The 17,626-nt window shown below is 57.2% G+C and overlaps 1 protein-coding gene across 3 annotated transcripts in view; it reads left to right on the forward strand.

The window, feature by feature from the left end:
• The window catches only part of CUX1 (cut like homeobox 1), a 370,873-nt gene extending 353,908 nt beyond the window's left edge, over positions 1–16,965 (forward strand). For all 3 annotated transcript variants that reach the window (XM_036998753.2, XM_036998752.2, XM_017672260.3), the window contains exons 15-23: positions 8,456–8,583; positions 9,284–9,350; positions 9,993–10,105; positions 12,767–12,883; positions 13,826–13,909; positions 14,465–14,521; positions 14,934–15,014; positions 15,797–15,861; positions 16,088–16,965. In XM_036998753.2, coding sequence (XP_036854648.1) covers positions 8,456–8,583; positions 9,284–9,350; positions 9,993–10,105; positions 12,767–12,883; positions 13,826–13,909; positions 14,465–14,521; positions 14,934–15,014; positions 15,797–15,861; positions 16,088–16,157 — 782 coding nt within the window. In that variant the 3' untranslated portion in view covers positions 16,158–16,965. The remainder of the gene's footprint in view (positions 1–8,455; positions 8,584–9,283; positions 9,351–9,992; positions 10,106–12,766; positions 12,884–13,825; positions 13,910–14,464; positions 14,522–14,933; positions 15,015–15,796; positions 15,862–16,087) is intronic.
• Positions 16,966–17,626: the final 661 nt, after the last annotated feature.

Genomic DNA, 17,626 nt, shown 5'->3' on the forward strand with positions numbered 1-17,626 from the left:
ATCAGCCTGCTCTGTGAGGGTCTCGCTTTTCTCTGCCTCCTGATGGGAGGGACAAGCCTAGGGCACCTGTTAGCTCTGGCAAGTGAGTGGGAAGAGGAAGGAGGAGTGGGGTCTCACAGGTTTCTGGAATGCTCAGGCTCCTGAGAAGGGGTCCCTCCAGCCGGTGTTCAGAGCTGGAGGTGGGAGAGCTCTGAGAGCTGGTTGCTTGGTGGTCCACATGCTTGTAACAGGATGTTTCTCATCTTGAGATTTGCTGGGTTGGGAAAGAATCGCCATCCTCACCGTGATTGGTGGGGGACTATTCATTGGTTGTGCGTTAATTTGTAGGTTTCAGAATGCAGGTCCCATGTATGATTCAGAAGCGTGAGCCTGTCTCCCAGTTAAACTGGACTCCATCCTCCCTGGCCTCCAGTGCGAGGCCCCAGAGCATGGGACAGTCTCGCACTAGGGCCAGGGGCTCCTGGCAGCCCTGTGCCTCCTCTAGCCACTCAGGGTCATGGGTGTGTCTAGAGCTGCCCCTAGGCCTGCCCCCACACCCCCACCCCACAGATGGGCGAAATAAGCATAACCAGTAAGAGCTCTGCCAGTTTGACTAACTGAAGTCCATCTCAGCTAACATCCTCTGCTTGCTGATTTAGGAAGGCCCCTACTTTTTAAAGATCTGTCAACTAAATTAAATATGAAATGTTAAAAGAAAAAGCACTTAGTACAAAGTCTTTTGATCCAGAAAGCCTCCCCAAGTGCTTTTAAAGTGCGATTTAATTAAACAAAACTGCAGTTACACATGCTCCATAAGGGCCTGCGTCCCTAATTGCTGTTGTCACCCGTACGGCTTGGGTGCCCTTAAAGTGCTGACCCTCCTGGCTTCCGCTTCCTTGTCTGTGAAATAGGGCCACCATTGCCTGTCCCACAGGCTTGTGAGGACCAGGAATGGTGGCCAGCAGTGCTGAGCAAACCACTGGGCTGATGGTGGCAGCCCAGTCAGTGGGACTTGGGTGCCCATGGTTTTGCAGGCCTGACTCTTCTCATACACCGCCAGTTCCGGAGGCAGAAGAGAGCAAGAGTCCACGCTCTGACTGCACTTGCGTGATGCCCCCCTCCAGGCAGAGGGCTCAGCCTCCCCGCATGTGGCCTTTCTCCTTTCCCTATAGCCAGGTGGGTCGGGTCTGAATGAAAGGACATGGCTTATTTGGTGCTGTGAGGAAATGCAATTGGGAGATACAGGCCAGGGTGACCTGATGAAGTAATTACTCAAGTGGGTGAGTCGTCCGCAGTGATCCTGTCTGCTTGTGTTTAAAGGGCCTCCGTGTGACTGCCTTGGAGTGTCACAGCCCTAGACACCTACTCTGGGGGGCACTCCGCTTGCTGCTCTCTGCTTCAGCACAGGAGGGGCCCCGTAAGGTGGCGGGGTGTGGGGAGCCAAACTGAGAACCTGGGCTCGAGAGCACGGTGGGAATACTGGTGGGGGCCCCATCGTTGGGCCCTCCTAAAACGGGGTGAGCTGGGTTGATGGAAGTAGGAGATGCAGCCCATGCCCAGTCTTGGGCAGACATTCAGTAGTTCCTCCCTGTCCCAAGAAGCTCAGTCTCTCAAAATGTCAACAGCAAGGGCATTTTTTCCAAGCTAGGTGGTTTGTGGACAGGTAAGAGCAGAGCTGCTCTATTTGGGGCAGTAGGGGGCGGGGGATCTTCAGGGAGTGAGGTTTGAGGACCCCACTCACTTTACAGGCGGCCTCGGGCCCTCCTCTGTGAGCAAGTGGCAGTGCATTAAGTCCCAGCATCCTCTTGCCAGCTGGTGACATTGGACAAGTCTTAGTTGATTCAGAAATCTTTTCTGAAAGAATGAGTAGGTTTAACTTCTTTGAGCTTCCATTTTCGTCTCTGTAAAGCGGCGGGCACTCAGTACACGTTAGTTGTGGCTGCTGACGAGGGTGTTAAGTTGTAGAACTGGGCTACTGGAGCATTTCCCTTCAGTCAGTTGTGCAGAAGCAGGAGGGGACCCTACGCGAAACGGGCACTCCCTCCCAAGGTTGGCCAGAGCCCCAGCCGGTGAGGCCCACCACGCCTGAGCAGCATGCAGGTGAAGCAGCCTAGTCTCCGTACTCTTACCAACCCCCTGCATAAAAAATTAAGTCTCGGGTTCCTTGGGCAGGTGAAACTGCCACCCCTGAACTCAGCCACAGACAAGAAAGGGCTCTCACTGCTGGTCGCTCAGTGGAGGGCCTTCCACAGAGGCAGTGTCCTCCTAGACACCATCTGATGTGAGCACCTGTCAAGGCTGATCCCCATGTTACAGCCACACCCAGGAGCCTCCTGTGTTTGAGGAGACTGCATGCTCTGCAGTGGTGGTTCTCAGCCAGGAGTGACTCTGCCCCTCGGGACATTAGGCAATATCTGGAGACATTTTGGGCATTTGTCACAACCAGGCAGGGAGGTGCCCCTGGCCTCTAGCAGATAGAGAAGTCCCAGCATCCTCTTGTCAGCTGGTGACATTGGACAAGTCTTAGCTGATGCTCAGAAAATCTTTTCTGAAAGAATGAGTGGACACCCCACAGTACATGGGACAGTGCCCTTTACCCCCAACAAAGCCTGGCCTGGCCCCACTGCCCACAGGGCTGTGGTCTAGGCTGCTGGAACTCCTCCTCTGGTTCACTCAGCAGACAGTCCCTGAGAGCAGCTCTGTGCCAGAGCCGTGCTCCAGGCTGGGTGTCCAGCAGCCTCGGCTCACTCACAGCCCACGGGGAGGTAGATCAGGTGCAGAACCACCGCCCAGTCCCAGGCCCATAATCGGTGCTGAGGGGGCATCCAAGCACCAACTTGAGAAAGGGCAGAGGGTAGTCACAGGAAGTGGCCACAAAATGGGAAGTGGCATTTGCAGCAGGCAGGCAGGGAGGGCACGCCAGATCAAGGGCACAGAGGTGACAATGTGGTGTCAAGAGGAATAGCCAGCGCTGTGCTGGGGAAGGGCGTGCTGGTGGGAGGGGGACAATCACACTCTACATGAGAACAAAGTGGGATCTGGAGGGTGGTGGCTCCAGGTGGGACTTGTTCTCAACATCTGGCTAGGACTCAGATAGAAAGAGCCAGAGTGTCTGCAGCCATGTGGGGGCTGCAGGGGTCCCAGCTGGAGAGAAAACACCCCCCAGCCCCTCCAGCAAGTATGGACTCACAGGTGAGATACAGGGTCGCCCTAGGGCTTCATGTTGGAAGGTCTGTGGCCCCAGAGCCAGGGCCCGGCCTGGGGGTCCCAGGTGAGGTCTGAGCAGTTATCAGGTGGTGGGAGCAGTAGAAGCTACTGGCCCTGCTAGGCCCTTGCTGCCTGTACCTCAATCTGGGAGGCCCTGCAAATCCCTGGGGGAGGTTCTGTCTAGAGGACCAGTGCTTCCCTGCTGGGTGGGGTCCCCTCAGCCCTGTCAGCTAGCACACGTTGAGGGCTAACCATTGTGCCCCTGCTCTGGGCACTGGAGTTTAGCAGGTGAAAGACAAGGAGATTACCTTCTAGTAGGGGGACAGATGGTAGGCATAATACATAAGTGAATTACATAGTTGTTTGGACAGTGATAAGTATTGTGGGAGAAAAAGAAGTTAAGAGGGACAGGAACAGCAAGTGGGAGGGGTAGAATTTTAAATGTGGTGGTCAGAGTAGGCCTCACTAAGATTAAGATATAAAGAGTCTTGACAGAGGGGAGGGCATGAACCATGCAGATGCCCAAGGGACGAACGTGTCAGGCAGAGGGAGCAGCAAGTGCCAAGGTCCTGTGGCACAAATGTCCCTGGAAGTCAGTATAGCTGGAACAAAGCAACCAAGGGGAAGTGGGGGAGTCAACCAGCTAGGGAAGTGAGAGGCAGAGCAGGTAGGGCCTCGTAAGCTGCTGTAGAGCCTTGGCTGTTACCCTAAGTAAGGTGGGACCTTTGAGGGGTTTGAACAGCAAGTGGTCTGATCTTCCCACTTAAAAGGCTCTCTGTCTGCTGCTTTGTGACTAGATTATAGGGGTGAGGGTGGAAGAAGGGAAGCTGTTGCCATAACCAATCATAACTGGGACTGGATGGTGGCAATGTGAAAAGTGGCTGGATTCTGTGTACATTTTGAAGGTAGAGCCAAAAATAGGCCTTGGGCCAGAGTCAATGTAAGGAGTGATAGAGAAGAGAGTAAGGTGGCCCCCAGGGATTTGGCCTGAGCCACTAAAGGGTGGCCTTGCCTCCACTCCCCACAGCCCTGAGGATGCTGCCTCCCAGGCCATGTCAACAGGGGGTCCTCTTGGGGGGGAGCAGATTTGACAGGAACCAGGCCTCAGTTGGACCCCCTAAGCTTACACACCCAAGCAGTGAGCTCCGGGGGGAGTGTGGATAGGGATACAGTTGATCCTTGAGCTCCACAGCCTGAACTATGCAGGTCCCCTTACATACAGATTGTTTTCAATAAATATACTGGAGAATTTGGGAGAGATTTGCAACAATTTGAAAAAATATTTTCTCTATTTTACTGTAATACAGTATATAATACAGATAACATACACAATATGTGTTAATCAACTATTTATGTTTTGGGTAAGGCTTCTGGTCAACAGTAGGCATTAGTGGTTAACCTCTGGGAGAATCAAAGGCATACCCAGATTTTTTACTGCATGGAGGGTCAGTGCTCTCGGCTCCTGCATTGTTAGAGGGTCAGCTGTGCATGGGACGTCATCAGCTTATCAATGATACCCAAAGTGGCCAGAGTTAAAGAGGAAAGAGGTGTGTGGGGCCAGCAGCTGGGGTGCAGCCGCCTTCAGAGATGAGCAGGGAGAAAAACCAGCAAAGGAAGCCGAGAAGGAGCAGCCGGCAGGGCAGGAGGTCCAGGAGGGGCAGGGAGCCGGGTGCTGACAGGCCAGCAAGATGAGGGCTGAGGACGTTGGGCGGTGTGAGGTCATGAGCGACCTTGGCAAGGACAGTGACTGTGATGGGCATGCACGGCTGAAGGAAAAGGTTTACGAGGCAAACACTTGAGATGAAACAGCTAGAGAACTGGCTGGAGGGCCATGGGGTCTAGAGGAGGCGTGAGCGTGTGTGTTTCAGGTAGAGACTGGCACGCCTTTGTGCTTGCGGGACAGAGAAGCAGGAGCTGAGGCTGCGGAGAATAGGGAGACCTGCTGGGACCCCTGGGAGAGGGGGGCAGAGGGCTGCCACCTGCAGGCACTTGTCCCTGGCCACCTGCAGGGACAAACAGTTGCAGAGGAGGGAAGGGGCAGGTGTGGGGACAACACAGAGTCCCCCAGGCAGAGATGGTGTGTTGAGCAGCACCCGCACTCCAGTCTGGCTTGCAGGTGACTGAGCAATGCAAGGTCCCTTCAGGAAAGCCATGCACAACACCCCCAGGCCTTGCCATCTGACGCCAGTTGTGATTAGGTTCTTCATTTGATTAATCTGCTGTCAGAAGTTGTACCTTGACCTTCAGTCATAGTCCAGTCTAAGTCTTGACCTTGATACAGCTTTGATTTCTTCCTCCCCCCTGTGAAATGCAGCCAATAGGAAGTGCCCCATGCCCCTTCCTAGATTCTCCCAGGAGGATGAGGTCCTGTGAACTTTCATGAGCAGAGGAGGCTGTCTTGAGCCATCTCTCCCCTTTCAGAAGCCAGGCCCTCCCTCCACCCCTCGTCCCTGCCCCTGTGTCAGTCTGCAGCGCCCCCTCCTCTCCGCAGGCCTTCCCTTCGCAGATACTTGCCTTCATATGCCCCGACTCTGTCTCCCTGCCCACACTCACCAGGGGCTTCACTCCAGCCCTCTCCTCACTCAGTAGTTCCTAGGACACCACTGACCCCTCCTTACTCATCAACATGGTGCCTTAATGCACTTTTTCCCGACTTTCCACTGCCTCCTGCCACCTCTTTGGGTCTTTCTGGGACACCGCTGAAGATGCCAGCAATCCCCACTGTTCTGGCCGTTCTCACTGTAGCCCTCAGGCTTCAGTGTTGGCCGCTGGGAGCTCAGCCACCGTGGCCCTGGAGCTCTCCAGCCGGCATCTCCAGCCTCAGGCTCATGGGTTCCCCCTTCCTCATCCCCCTTAGCTAACCTGCTAACACCTCCTCACCAGGCCAAACCACACTGCTGCCTGCACCTTCCTTGACTGGGGACCAGTTCCAGGCACAGGCCTCCCCTCCTGGATTCTGCACAACAGTGTGGGCGCAACTCTCTCCAGTACCTGCTACTGCCTTGCCCAACCTCTTCCCTGTGCTCAGAGGCCTTGGACCCCCAGAGGTTCCAGCCATGGCCAACCCAGTGTCTGGGGATGTTTGCAACAGCTGCAGTGACAGGCCCTGTAGGCCAGCTTAACAAAGTGGCCTGGCACCTGCTGGCCAGGACAGCCTAGGACAGAGGGTTTGCTGTCAGGGTCCCCCACGCACAAACGTCACGTGTGCACAGGCAGGGACTGTGTGCTCACCCCCGCAGGAGCAGGAATGGGCCCAAAGGCACAGAAAATCTGGGCTGGGTGCCGCCTTACCTTCCCCGTGCCCAGGGACGGCTCCAGGAGCCTTTCCTAGCCCAGGGTTCTGGGGAGAGCATGCTGGAAGGGCCACAGGCTGGTGGCAAATAAAATACACAGTCCAAGGTTTCACCTTGCTGGCATTTTACTCAACCCTCCAGCTGTGCGTGGGTCCCCTCTGCACCGTGCTCCAGGGCCGAGGGCTCATTGTCCTCTGGCTGGCTGGGCAACTGTCCACCTGGCTGTAGGCTCCCCACCTGTGTCCTGTCCCTTCTGTCCCCAGAGCCCCCCTTCCTCTAGGTGGGATGCTGCTCACCTGAGCCTTCTCTGGGCTCACACCCTCCATCCCAGGGTCTGTCCACCCACCTGCCAGGGTTGACCCCAGGACACTTTTTGGATGTGCTCCTGTTTGCAGTTGTCCCTGTGGACATGCAGCACCTGGAAATGAACCTGTCCCCATGGTCCCTCTCCCTCCATTTCATCACGATTTCTGTCTGCCTTCCCTCTGAAGTGTGTGTGGTGCAGCAAGGTAACCCTGCTCTTAGGCCCTTCTGCAGCTCTGGGACCAAGCCAGAAAGTCATGTCATTGGGCCTGCTAGGCCTCCCTGCGACAGGGTCTGCTGGAAGCGCCTGTAGGCCACACAGAGCCTGCAGGCTGAAGGCCAGTCCCCCAACCCCACCCCCACAGTCCTCCCTCCATGACTGGCCCTGCCCTCAGGTCCAGCCTCCTCCCCATCCCCACCTCGGACCCCTCACTCCCACTGACACCACCTACCTGGGCTCAGAGTTGTCTAACGGAAGAAATCCATTCAGGGCCTGAACCGGAGGAGACCCTGGTGTGGGGAAGGGCTTAGCTGTGGCTGGAGAAGGGGACCTAGTAGGGGAGACCCTTGGGTTTGGTCCCAAGCCAGGAGCCTCAGTTGTTCATCTGTAAAATGGGGATCATCTTTTCTGACTGATTGGACTGTTGTGAGGTGTGTAAAGAGCTTGGCAGGCAACAGGTACCCCAGAGATGGAGCAGGTGGGGGTGGGGCAGTTTGCCTCCCATCCTGGCCTAGGGCACTGGGCCCAGCTAGGGTTGGGCTGGCCAGCTGGTCAGTAGCTCCACAGTGACGGGTGAGCCCCCCAGGGAGGGTACAGGATCCATTCTCCTGGCACTACCCACAGCCTTTGGGCATTTCTGAGGCCACAGCGCCCTCTGGTGGCCATGCAGTGTACCTCAAAGGACCGCAGTCTGGGCCTCCATTCAGCTGGCCCCCAGGCCACCACTGTCTTCTTCCCAGCCAGTGGCTGCTGCAGGCACCCGCAGGCCTGGGCTGGCGACCTTTCCAACATCTCCCACCCTCCAAAAGGGAGGGACAGTGTCCACACAGAATTATTTTGGATTGGCTTTGCTGTAAAGATGACACCTGGTACTTGGGAAAGGGAGAGGAACAGGGCTGTGGGTCAGGGGTTCCTGGGAGGCCACCCCCCACTGCATGGGGGCCTGTGGATGGGGGGCCAAACAAGTCTTATGTCCACTCCAGAGGGGGGACCTCTCACACCCCAGCACCTGCTGGGTCTGACAGTGGCCTGCTGCCCTCCACTGCACCTCCCATGGCTTTCTCCCCACTCCTCCCCCTGAGGCCTCTCTATGGTCATTATCCCAGGGTATCAGCCCTGAAAGAAACTTGGGACTCATTGGTTTCAACATCCTTTCCCTGCTTGACAGGCAGTGTGAGGCCTGGAGAGGGGAAGGGGCTGGCCAGGCTCCCCTGACTGGTCACAGAGGAGCCAGGTGGACCTGTCCCTCCTAAAAACCTGGCCTGGGCTCCTTCCCTTCTCAGAGAATGTCATGAGCATATGCGTGCTTAGGGCCAGGTTTACCCCTGCCCCCGCTGGCTGGTCTGATGGTCCCTTAGGCAGGGCACAGGATGTGTGCTGGAGTGGCAGGGAGGAGAGAGGGCACCACGGATGGCACCACACCTCCTCTGATGCCACGTTTCCTTTGGCACAGGGCGCTGTGCAGAGCTGCAGGCCCACGTCACCGAGGCCATGGCCACAGCAGCTGCACAGAGGGACCTGATCGCCCGCTTGGAGCAGGATCTCAGCACCATCCAGTCCCTCCAGAGACCAGATGCTGAGGTGAGTCCACCCCCTATACCCCGCCTGCCCACCGCCTACCTCAGGCTCTTCCAGACACAGAATGCCAACTTTCCAGATGAGCCAGCCTGTTCCTCAGGCAGCCGGTGTCCACCTGCCCACTGCAAGGCCCACACAGGCCCAGTTCAGGATGCCCAGCCACAGGTCAGGGGGCAGGTTTTCTTAAGCTGACACAAAGCACCCAGGGTCCAGGTACTGGCTTGGACCTCTGCCCTGGGAGCTCTGGACAGAAGCAAGGTTATCCCCCCATCTCACAGCAAGTGGACCCGAGCCCCCAAGTTCACAGAAGGCTGGAGCCCAAAGTTCCCTGGAGGTCAGCACATCCCCCACCTCATTTTAGAGGTGAAGACATTGGGCTTGGGAAGAGAAGCGGGGCTGGCCCAGGTCACACAGCAGGCTGGCTGGCAGGACCAGGGTCACCCAGCCTCTGATGCCATCAGGGCCGAGTGGCCGGGTGAGAGCCCCACCACTGAGCTCAGCCTCAGGGTGAACTCAGGGCCCAGCCTTCTCATTGGTGGCCCATGTGAGTTGTCCTCTCCAGGCCTCTTGGGCCACTGCTGTGCCCAGCCCTGCTGCCAGACCACCCCACCTGCTCTCTGCCCCCCATTTGCTTCTATCTTGAAAAGGTGTGTTCAGTGCCCCAGGCGGAGGCACCTGCCCCATCTCTTCCTCTCACCTGCAGGGCGCAGCCGAACATGGCCTGGAGAAGATTCCAGAGCCCATCAAGGAGGCCACTGCCCTGTTCTATGGTGAGAAGGGACCCGCCTGACCCAGCAAGGCAGTGATGGGCAGGCAGGAGGGAGGAGGGAGAATATGTGTCACAGCCTGAACCCTGATCCCTGAAAAGCACGCCCCTCCTTCAGAGAAGGCCAGGGCCCTAAGCACTTGCATTCCAGGCCTTAGCCTGACTCTTTGACCTATCAAAGGCTGGTGGGTGTGGTCAGCTCCCCAAGGAGGCCTCAACCCTAAGGTGCAGCCAGAGGGCTCTCAGCATGAAGGAGGTAGCGTCCTCAGGCACCCAGGCCAGAATCTGGGGCTGCTGGGCCAGGACATAGCAGGGGGGCACTCATGGCTTCCCAGCACCCTCAGTGTCCCCTTGCTTCCCCTGCAGCTGGGAACTTAGTCTCAGATCCAAGTATAAAGTCGTAAGGAAGGGCTTTGGGTCCCAGCTCTGGGATAGTGCAGGCAGGGAGCCTGACTGCGGCCTTCCCTTCCCAGGGCCCTATGCTCCTGTCACACCCTTTCCCCTTCCCTGGCCTCTCAGCAGTTTGTACTCGGACACCTTGTACCTTCCACCCTGTGGCACTTGGCCAGAGCTCCCTTGGGGTTGGGCCACCCTACTGCTGGCTTCTGCCTCTTGCCACCCCAAGCCACTCTCTCCTACCTCCTAGGACCCTCAGCACCAGCCAGTGGCACTCTCCCCGAGGGCCAGGTAGACTCGCTGCTGTCCATCATCTCCAGCCAGAGGGAGCGCTTCCGAGCCAGGAACCAGGAGCTGGAGGCTGTGAGTCACATCCTTCCCTCTCCGACACTCCTTGGACATGAGGGCATAGCAGGGGACACAGAGGCTTAGTGGAGAAAGATGTGTCACAGACATAAATCACAGTGGAGTTAGATTTGTTCTGTGCAGTCAGAAAGGGCTTCCTGGAGAAGGTTTGCCATGCTGGGCTTTGAAAAGTGACAGATGGTCAAGGCAGAGGAGACTGCATGGGCAGAGAAGGGCCAACAAGCCAGAAAGGAGTGCAGGCCATGCCAGGGCTGCAGGGACAAGACACAGAGTGGCCAGGCAAGTGGCCTGCTCCTGAACTGGTGTGCCATCAAAGGATTAAGGAGACGAGTGACACTGCCAGAATGGAGGATGTGAAGGGTCACTTGGGCAGCCAATTCAGGACAGAGTCTATCCCAGCAAGACAAACGGGAAGTGGCCACTATCATCCAGGAAGAAACGTCTATAAATTAGGTGGGAGCCTGGGAAAGCGGGGGCAGGTTGGAGAGAGGAGGGTCTCTGAGCCCTCTAAAGACAAACAGGCTAGAATGTCCAGGAGCACTGTGGGGTCCAGGAAAGCCCACTGGCTGCCGAGGGCCTGGCTGGTGGCCTTCCTGGAGGGGCGCCGTGAGGAAGGTGCCAGTCCCCTTGCACCTGGGCCTTGAATGTGAGGTACCCCCACGTGGGCATTCCTGACATCGGATGGTGACAGCAGGGTGGCTGTGGTCCCCCAGAAGAGGGGGGACAGGAGAGGACAGAGTAGGTCAGGGAGGAAGTGCCAGAGCAGGAGCAGGGGGGCCAGAACAGCAAGGCCAGGGCCAGGGCCTCCCCCCGGAGGGAGTGGACATTGGCTCGGGAGTGTGGAGGGCCTGGTGACAGAGCAGAGGAGCGCCTGGAGCTGGCACCCTCCTGGCCCTGGGGGATATGCAGAGCCCCCATCCCGGGCCATCCCTGATTGCTCTTCCAGGGGGAGCAAGAGCTAAGAAGGTTTCCAGCCTTCTCAAAGACTCACTGCTTGGCTGATGATGGAATTTCTAGACCCTTCCTCTCCAAACCCACAATGTCCCATGGAGTTACCAGGCTCAGGTTACAGGGGAGGCAGACATTTGCTTAGCACCCACTGTGGGCCAGGCCCAGTGCCTATCCAGTGACAAGGCTGTGCCCGGCCCAGTGCGGCCTTCTGTGATCTGGGCTCCAGAGTGAGAGGCCTCAAAAGAGGGACCTCCAGGGCTGCTCCCTCACAGCTGCCTGCATGGACAGTGGACTCGGCCCAGCCATGTGCCCACTGGGGACCAGTATAGCCCCACCGCGGAATGCTACACAGTGCCTAAAAGAAGGCCTTCAAAGTAGATTAAGTGGGTGGGGGGGGAATACAAGGGTTTATAGTAGTCTACCTTTTGTTTTAAATATCTAAACTTCTTCCCATACACATCAAAAAACTGTGCTAAGACACACATAAATTAAAATTTACCATCTGAGCCATTTTTAATTGAACAGTTCAGGGGCACTAAGTACAGTCACATCACTGTATAGCCATCACCACCATCCACCCCCAAAATGTTTTCATCTTCCCAAACTGAAACTGTCCCCATTAACACTCACTCCCTACCCCTGCTTCCCCCCAACCCCAGGAGCCACCATTCTGCTTTCTGACTCTCTAAATCTGACTATTCTAGGGGCCTCTTGTAGGTGGAACCACACAGTAGTTGTCTTTTGTGACTGGCTTTTTTCACGCAGCATAATGTGCCCAAGGTTCATCCATGTTGTAGCAGGTATCAGAATGCCCCTCCTTTTTAAGGCTGAATAGTAGACACAGTATTGAACACAGACCACATTTGCCTTACCCATCCATCCATGAGTGGACATTTGGGTTGTTCCCACCTTTTAGCTGCTGTGAATACTGCTGCTTTGCACATGGGTATACAAATACCTCAAGTCCCTGCTTTCAATTCTTTGGGTTATATACCTGGAAGTGGATCCTGGTAATTCTATGTTTAATTTTTTGAGCAACACTTTATACCACTATGCACTTTTTTGTCCGGTTTGAATTTTTAACTGTGTGAAGAATACACCTGTCTAAGAATTTGAATAAATTGAAAAATGAGATCCCATTTCACCTAGACACCTAGATTGGCAAACATTAAAATCACACAGTGTAGGAGTCTGTATGAGATGCCCAGAGCAGGCAAATCCATAGAGACAGAAAGGAGATTAGTGGTTGCCAGGGCCTAGGGGAAGAGGGAATGGGAAGTGACTGCTGACAGGTGATAGAGATGTTCTGGAATTACTGGGGATGGTTATATAACACAAACATACTAAAGAAACCCACAACTGAACGGTACACTTAAAAATGGTGGGTTTTGTGATATGAGTTATATCTCAATAATAATTTTTTAAAGGCTGATAATACCATAAACAAATAAAACCTGACCCCAAAACTGTGACTTCTGCCTGGAGTGGGGTCACAGAAGGAGAAGAGGCATTTCCCAGAGCTCGCAGCTTTGACCGGAGTCTAGTAGGTTAGCAGGTCAAGGAGATGCCACAGGCAAAGAAGGGGCCCAAGTAGAGGGAGTGACGCCTGTGCCAGCACAGAGGCCTATCCCCACCTTCCTCCGCTGGCCCGGCCTGCCTATCCACCTACCCAGCTGCCTGCCCACCTGTCCACCTGCCTGCCCACAGGAGAACCGCCTGGCCCAGCACACCATCCAAGCCCTGCAGAGCGAGCTGGACAGCCTGCGCGCTGACAACATCAAGCTCTTTGAAAAGATCAAGTTCCTGCAGAGCTACCCTGGCCGGGTAAGTACCCTCCCCAATTTCAACCCCAGGGTACCAGGCCGGGAGAGAGGTGGTCCAGACACTCCAAGGAGGAAGGTCAGGGGCCCATCGGCCTGGGTAGTCTCCCTGTGAAATGGGTGTGATCCACTAGCTGATTCCCCAGGATCTGGGACTTTAACCCCAGGGCAGTTGAGCATGTAGGACAGGCCCCGGCAAATCTGTATGTTTTAAACTTAGAATACAAAAAAAGAATTTGGTTCAACATCCCAAAAACCAATCAAAAGAACTTAGTAGAAACCTACTCTGCTCTGGGCTGGGGACAGCTTCCCGCTGGCTTCTGTCAGCCCCCAGGCCTCACAGGGGACCACCTTGTGCAAGGAAACCCTTCTATGACTGTGGGGAGATGAAGTGGGCGGCAGAAGGGCCAGGAGCAGTAACACTCACCAGGCTGCCGTCCTTGAACCAAACACTCAGCCCCTAACCATCCATTCCACCCGCTGGAGCAGTTCTGAGGCCACCAGAGGGCGCCCGGACTATGCAAACCAGAGCAGCCACCAGGTGCTAGCTGGCGGTGCCTCCCCTCTCAGATGCCCGCCTGCACCCCACAGCCACCCCACACACTCCTAGCGGACTCCCTCCAAACCCACCACCTGCACTGGGCCCAGCTCTGTCTGGTACATTCCAGCATCTGGCCCTAGCTCCCCTTATCTGTCCTCAGGCACCGTGGCCCCAGCCAGGTGGAAGCCTTCCGACTCTGGGCAGGGCCTCTGGACATGTGGCACAAGCCAGTCACACAGCCACCCAGGCCTATTTCCAGCTCTGGGATGTGTCTCCCTGCATTGCACCCCCTGCCGCTGTTGTGTTGATGAGGACACAGGCTCCTATGACCCTGCCAGCCTGGGGTACCTCAGCCCGCCTTCCTGTGGGGCCCCCCATGACAGGGTCTCTCCTCTCCCCCCACAGGGCAGCAGCAGTGATGACACAGAGCTGCGGTACTCTTCCCAGTATGAGGAGCGCCTGGACCCCTTCTCCTCCTTCAGCAAGAGGGTGTGTGAGCCCAGCCTCCTCCACGCAGGGCAAGGCAGAGCAGGTGCCTGCTGTGGGCAGGCTACAGAGAACCCACCAGCTCACCTGGCCTCGGCCTCCCCTCATCCCCACTCCACCAGCCTCACCCTGAGCCCCCCACCTCAGACCTCCAGGGCAGCCTTCACCCCCGCTCTGGTGCCATGGGGGCCCAGGGTCCACCCCCACTCGGTCCAGAGTGCCAGGAACATCTGCTGGTGGCCCCATGATGGTGTGTGACAGTGAACAGGTTCACCCCAGGTGCACACGCTGGGGAGCTCCTGGTGTCAGGTGGGCTGCGGTAGCCCCACCCTCAGCATCTCATAGCTCCCCTCCCCCACCAAGCGGGCTGCTCAGCCCTGGCCCTCGCGGGCGGAAAGGCCACCACAGAGGGCAGGCAGCAGCCACTGCGGGGGGTGCCACACAGACGGTGGAGGGGCCTAGGATGCCCCACCGAGCGGCCCAGGGGTCTGCAGGAAGAGCAGGCCCGGGTCTCAGTGGGCCCTTTGGGGTCCTCTCGTCACATCCCTCCGTCTGCAGGAGCGTCAGCGCAAGTACCTGAGCCTGAGCCCCTGGGACAAGGCCACCCTCGGCATGGTGAGCCCCCACCCTGTGCCCACCGGGACAGGCCTAAGCCTCTGTCTCCAGGCCTCAAGACACTTGCCACCCTGGGCCCCCATCACCCGCCCTCCAGCCCAGTCTGGAGAGCCCCGGGGACCGCACTGACCCCTCACGGGCCCTGCCAAGCATGGCCCTGTGACTCAGAACTGGGTCCTTCCCACTCCGGGACAGCTCTTCTGGTAGCACCATTCATGGTAGGTTCTGGAATCGTGCTGCAGGGGGCGCCATTCCTCAGAATTCCTTTGTTCCAAGTTTCCGCCCTTTACTGTGTGATGGGAGGCGGCTGGCTGCCCTTCCCTCCCCTAGCTGCCCCTGGACCTCTCAGGGCAGCCCTGCAGGAGGGGTGAGGCCTGCCCCATCCCCACCCCACACCTTGCCTGCTCCCCAGGGGCGGCTGGTTCTCTCCAACAAGATGGCGCGTACCATTGGCTTCTTCTACACACTGTTCCTGCACTGCCTGGTCTTCCTGGTGAGTGTCCAGGTGGGCGACCAGGGCTTCATTCACCTTTCTGCCCCGACTCCAGGGACAGCAGGGACTCTGTCACTGAAGCCTGGCACCCCAGCCAACCACAAGCCACACAGTCTGTTCTTGGCCACCTCTCTCCCGGTCAGAGCCCCAGGCAATTCTGGGGGCAAAAGCCTACCCATTGGGCCCTGCGATTGGGGCATCAGGCCAGCCGCTCTGTGGGAAAGGCCTGGCTGACTCCATCCGGGGCCGCGTCCTGGAGGGTTTTGGTGGAGGGAAGGGTCACTGTGGGAGTCTGAGGCAGGTGGGAAGGCAGGTCTAACTAACGCTGCTAATAGACAGAGAAGGGACATCAGGAACTGAGTCTCCAGGGGTGCAGAGGGGCATTCCAGGTAGAAGGCAAAGCACACACAGAAGCCAAGTGATGCCTGCATGTCTGCTGAGTCAGGAGAGAGGGGAGGGCAGGGCATGCCTATAAAGGCTCCAGCATCGAGGACCCTTGCCTCCAGCAAGGCCACAGTCAGGATGGCCACTACATGGCTGGCCTGGGCTCCAACCCTGCCCCCAGGGTCCTGGCCCTTCCTGTGGTATGCCCAGCCCCGTTAAGGACAGTCCCTCTGTGTCGGGCCTGGCTGACTGTATGTGAAACAAGCGGGCACAAGCCCTAAGGCCCACCAGCCCTGGGGTCTGGGCCAAGGGGACTTCAGGGGCTCTGGGGATGTGGGTGGACTGCTGGAGTGACCCTGAAGTGGGACAGGCAGCTCATGGTATCTCTGCCTGGCCAGGTGCTCTACAAGCTGGCATGGAGTGAGAGCATGGAGAGGGACTGTGCCACCTTCTGCGCCAAGAAGTGAGGATGCCCCCCAAAGCCCCTCATGGCCTTGCACTGAGCCCCAGCACCACAGTCCCTCCTTGTTCCCACTGCCCTGCTTTGGCCAACCCCACGGCCCCAATGGCCCCCAGCACCCGCCCGTCACATGGTGATACCCCTGCGGATCTCTATGCGCCCCCAACACACACACACATACACTTCCCTTCTGACACTCGGCCTCAGTGAAGGTTTTTGTGCCTCACAGGTTCGCTGATCACCTGCACAAATTCCATGAGAATGACAATGGGGCGGCCGCCGGTGACTTATGGCAGTGACATCCCACAGGACAGTGATGGCTGCATTCCCCACTCCTGCTTGTTCAGCTGCTTCTAATGACTGAGGCTTCCCTGGAGAAGCCCCCACAGAAACTGCCCTTGCCCCCTGACCAACAGTGCCAGAGGTCCCAGATCCAGGTCCTCATGGGCCCCCTTTCAAAGTAGGTCTCAGCCACAGCAGGCCCAGCAAGTTCAGAAAGCCCCATACCAGGCTAGTGCCCTGGCACGGGCCCCGCACCCAGCCTGCCTGACCAGAAGCCCTGGTGACAGCACCCAGCTATGATGATGATTCAGCTCTCACTGACTCTGGCCATGTTTGACCAAATTGGGCTCCCCTGGCTCTCTGGATGCCAGCCTCTGGGGTCCCCTAGGGCTTCCCCTAGGATCTGCCACCCACCCCCAAAGAGATGGAGGTCCCTTCCTTGCAAGGCAGCAGGCCTTGAGTCCAGCCCCCATTAGCCTGCCTTTGTTATCACCCCCACCCCAAGAAGAGGAGGAACCCCAGAGAGTAGAATAGTTTCTATTACCCTCTCCCTGGCCCCCAGACCCACCAAGATTTTTACTTTCTTCTTTAGCAAGATACTCTGGTTTCTAGGCAAGGAATCTCTAGTGAGCCCCCATACCCTGGGCTCTTCAGACCCAAGGACTGGTCTGAGGGGCCCAGGTGCTTCGCAGCCAAGCAGAACTGGCTGGGGGCCATCCTAGAATGTCTGCGATGGGGCCACTGGCAGATCTTCCTAAGTTAGATTTACACTTGCATGTTCTGCTTTGCACACTTCAAATAAATATATGGTTGCAGCCACACTGACACCCGCACTCTGTGATTCTGGGGGGTACTAGAGGCTGACGGGTACCTGCAGAAACACCCCTGGGAGCTGGGGCTGGACTTTCAGCTGCTCTGCTGATTTGAGGCATGGGGGTGGGGGCAGGGGTCTCTCCCCCTTTTCCCATCCCCGAGAATTCCATGAGCAGGTCCAGAGCCTTGCCAAACTCAAACAGAGGGTGTCTTAGTTCTCTTGAGCAGACAAACAGTCCAGCCCAAAAGAGAAATCCATCCTTTCTTTAAAAACTCCCTGTCAGGCTGCAGTTGGATGTATGATGTATGTTGCATGTGTGACATCAGTCCTGAGGAGTCCCTGCTTCCCTTTGTACGTGCTCTGGAGCCATGTACTCTGTGGCCCTTTGCCTTGGGCCCCTGCTTACCAGGCACTGCAGAACCAGTGCCCACCAAGTCCCTGAGTGCCAGCCTGCTTGGGGACACCCCTGCGCCACAGCTTCAGGGCTGCCTGGTACCCAGCTCAGCCCCACTCATGGGGATCCCCTCCCACCCAGACAGGGGCTTCCTCTTGGTCTGTGGTGGTCTGTGTTACCCAGTGGCCTAGTGGCCTACGAGGCTGGCTGCACACCCAGTTCCCACCCTGCAGTCTACCAGGCCAGAATCCCCCGTGCTATCCCTTGTCTTGGTTTTA

This window comes from Manis javanica, chromosome 10 (genome assembly GCF_040802235.1).
Source record: "Manis javanica isolate MJ-LG chromosome 10, MJ_LKY, whole genome shotgun sequence".
Lineage (NCBI taxonomy): Eukaryota > Metazoa > Chordata > Mammalia > Pholidota > Manidae > Manis > Manis javanica.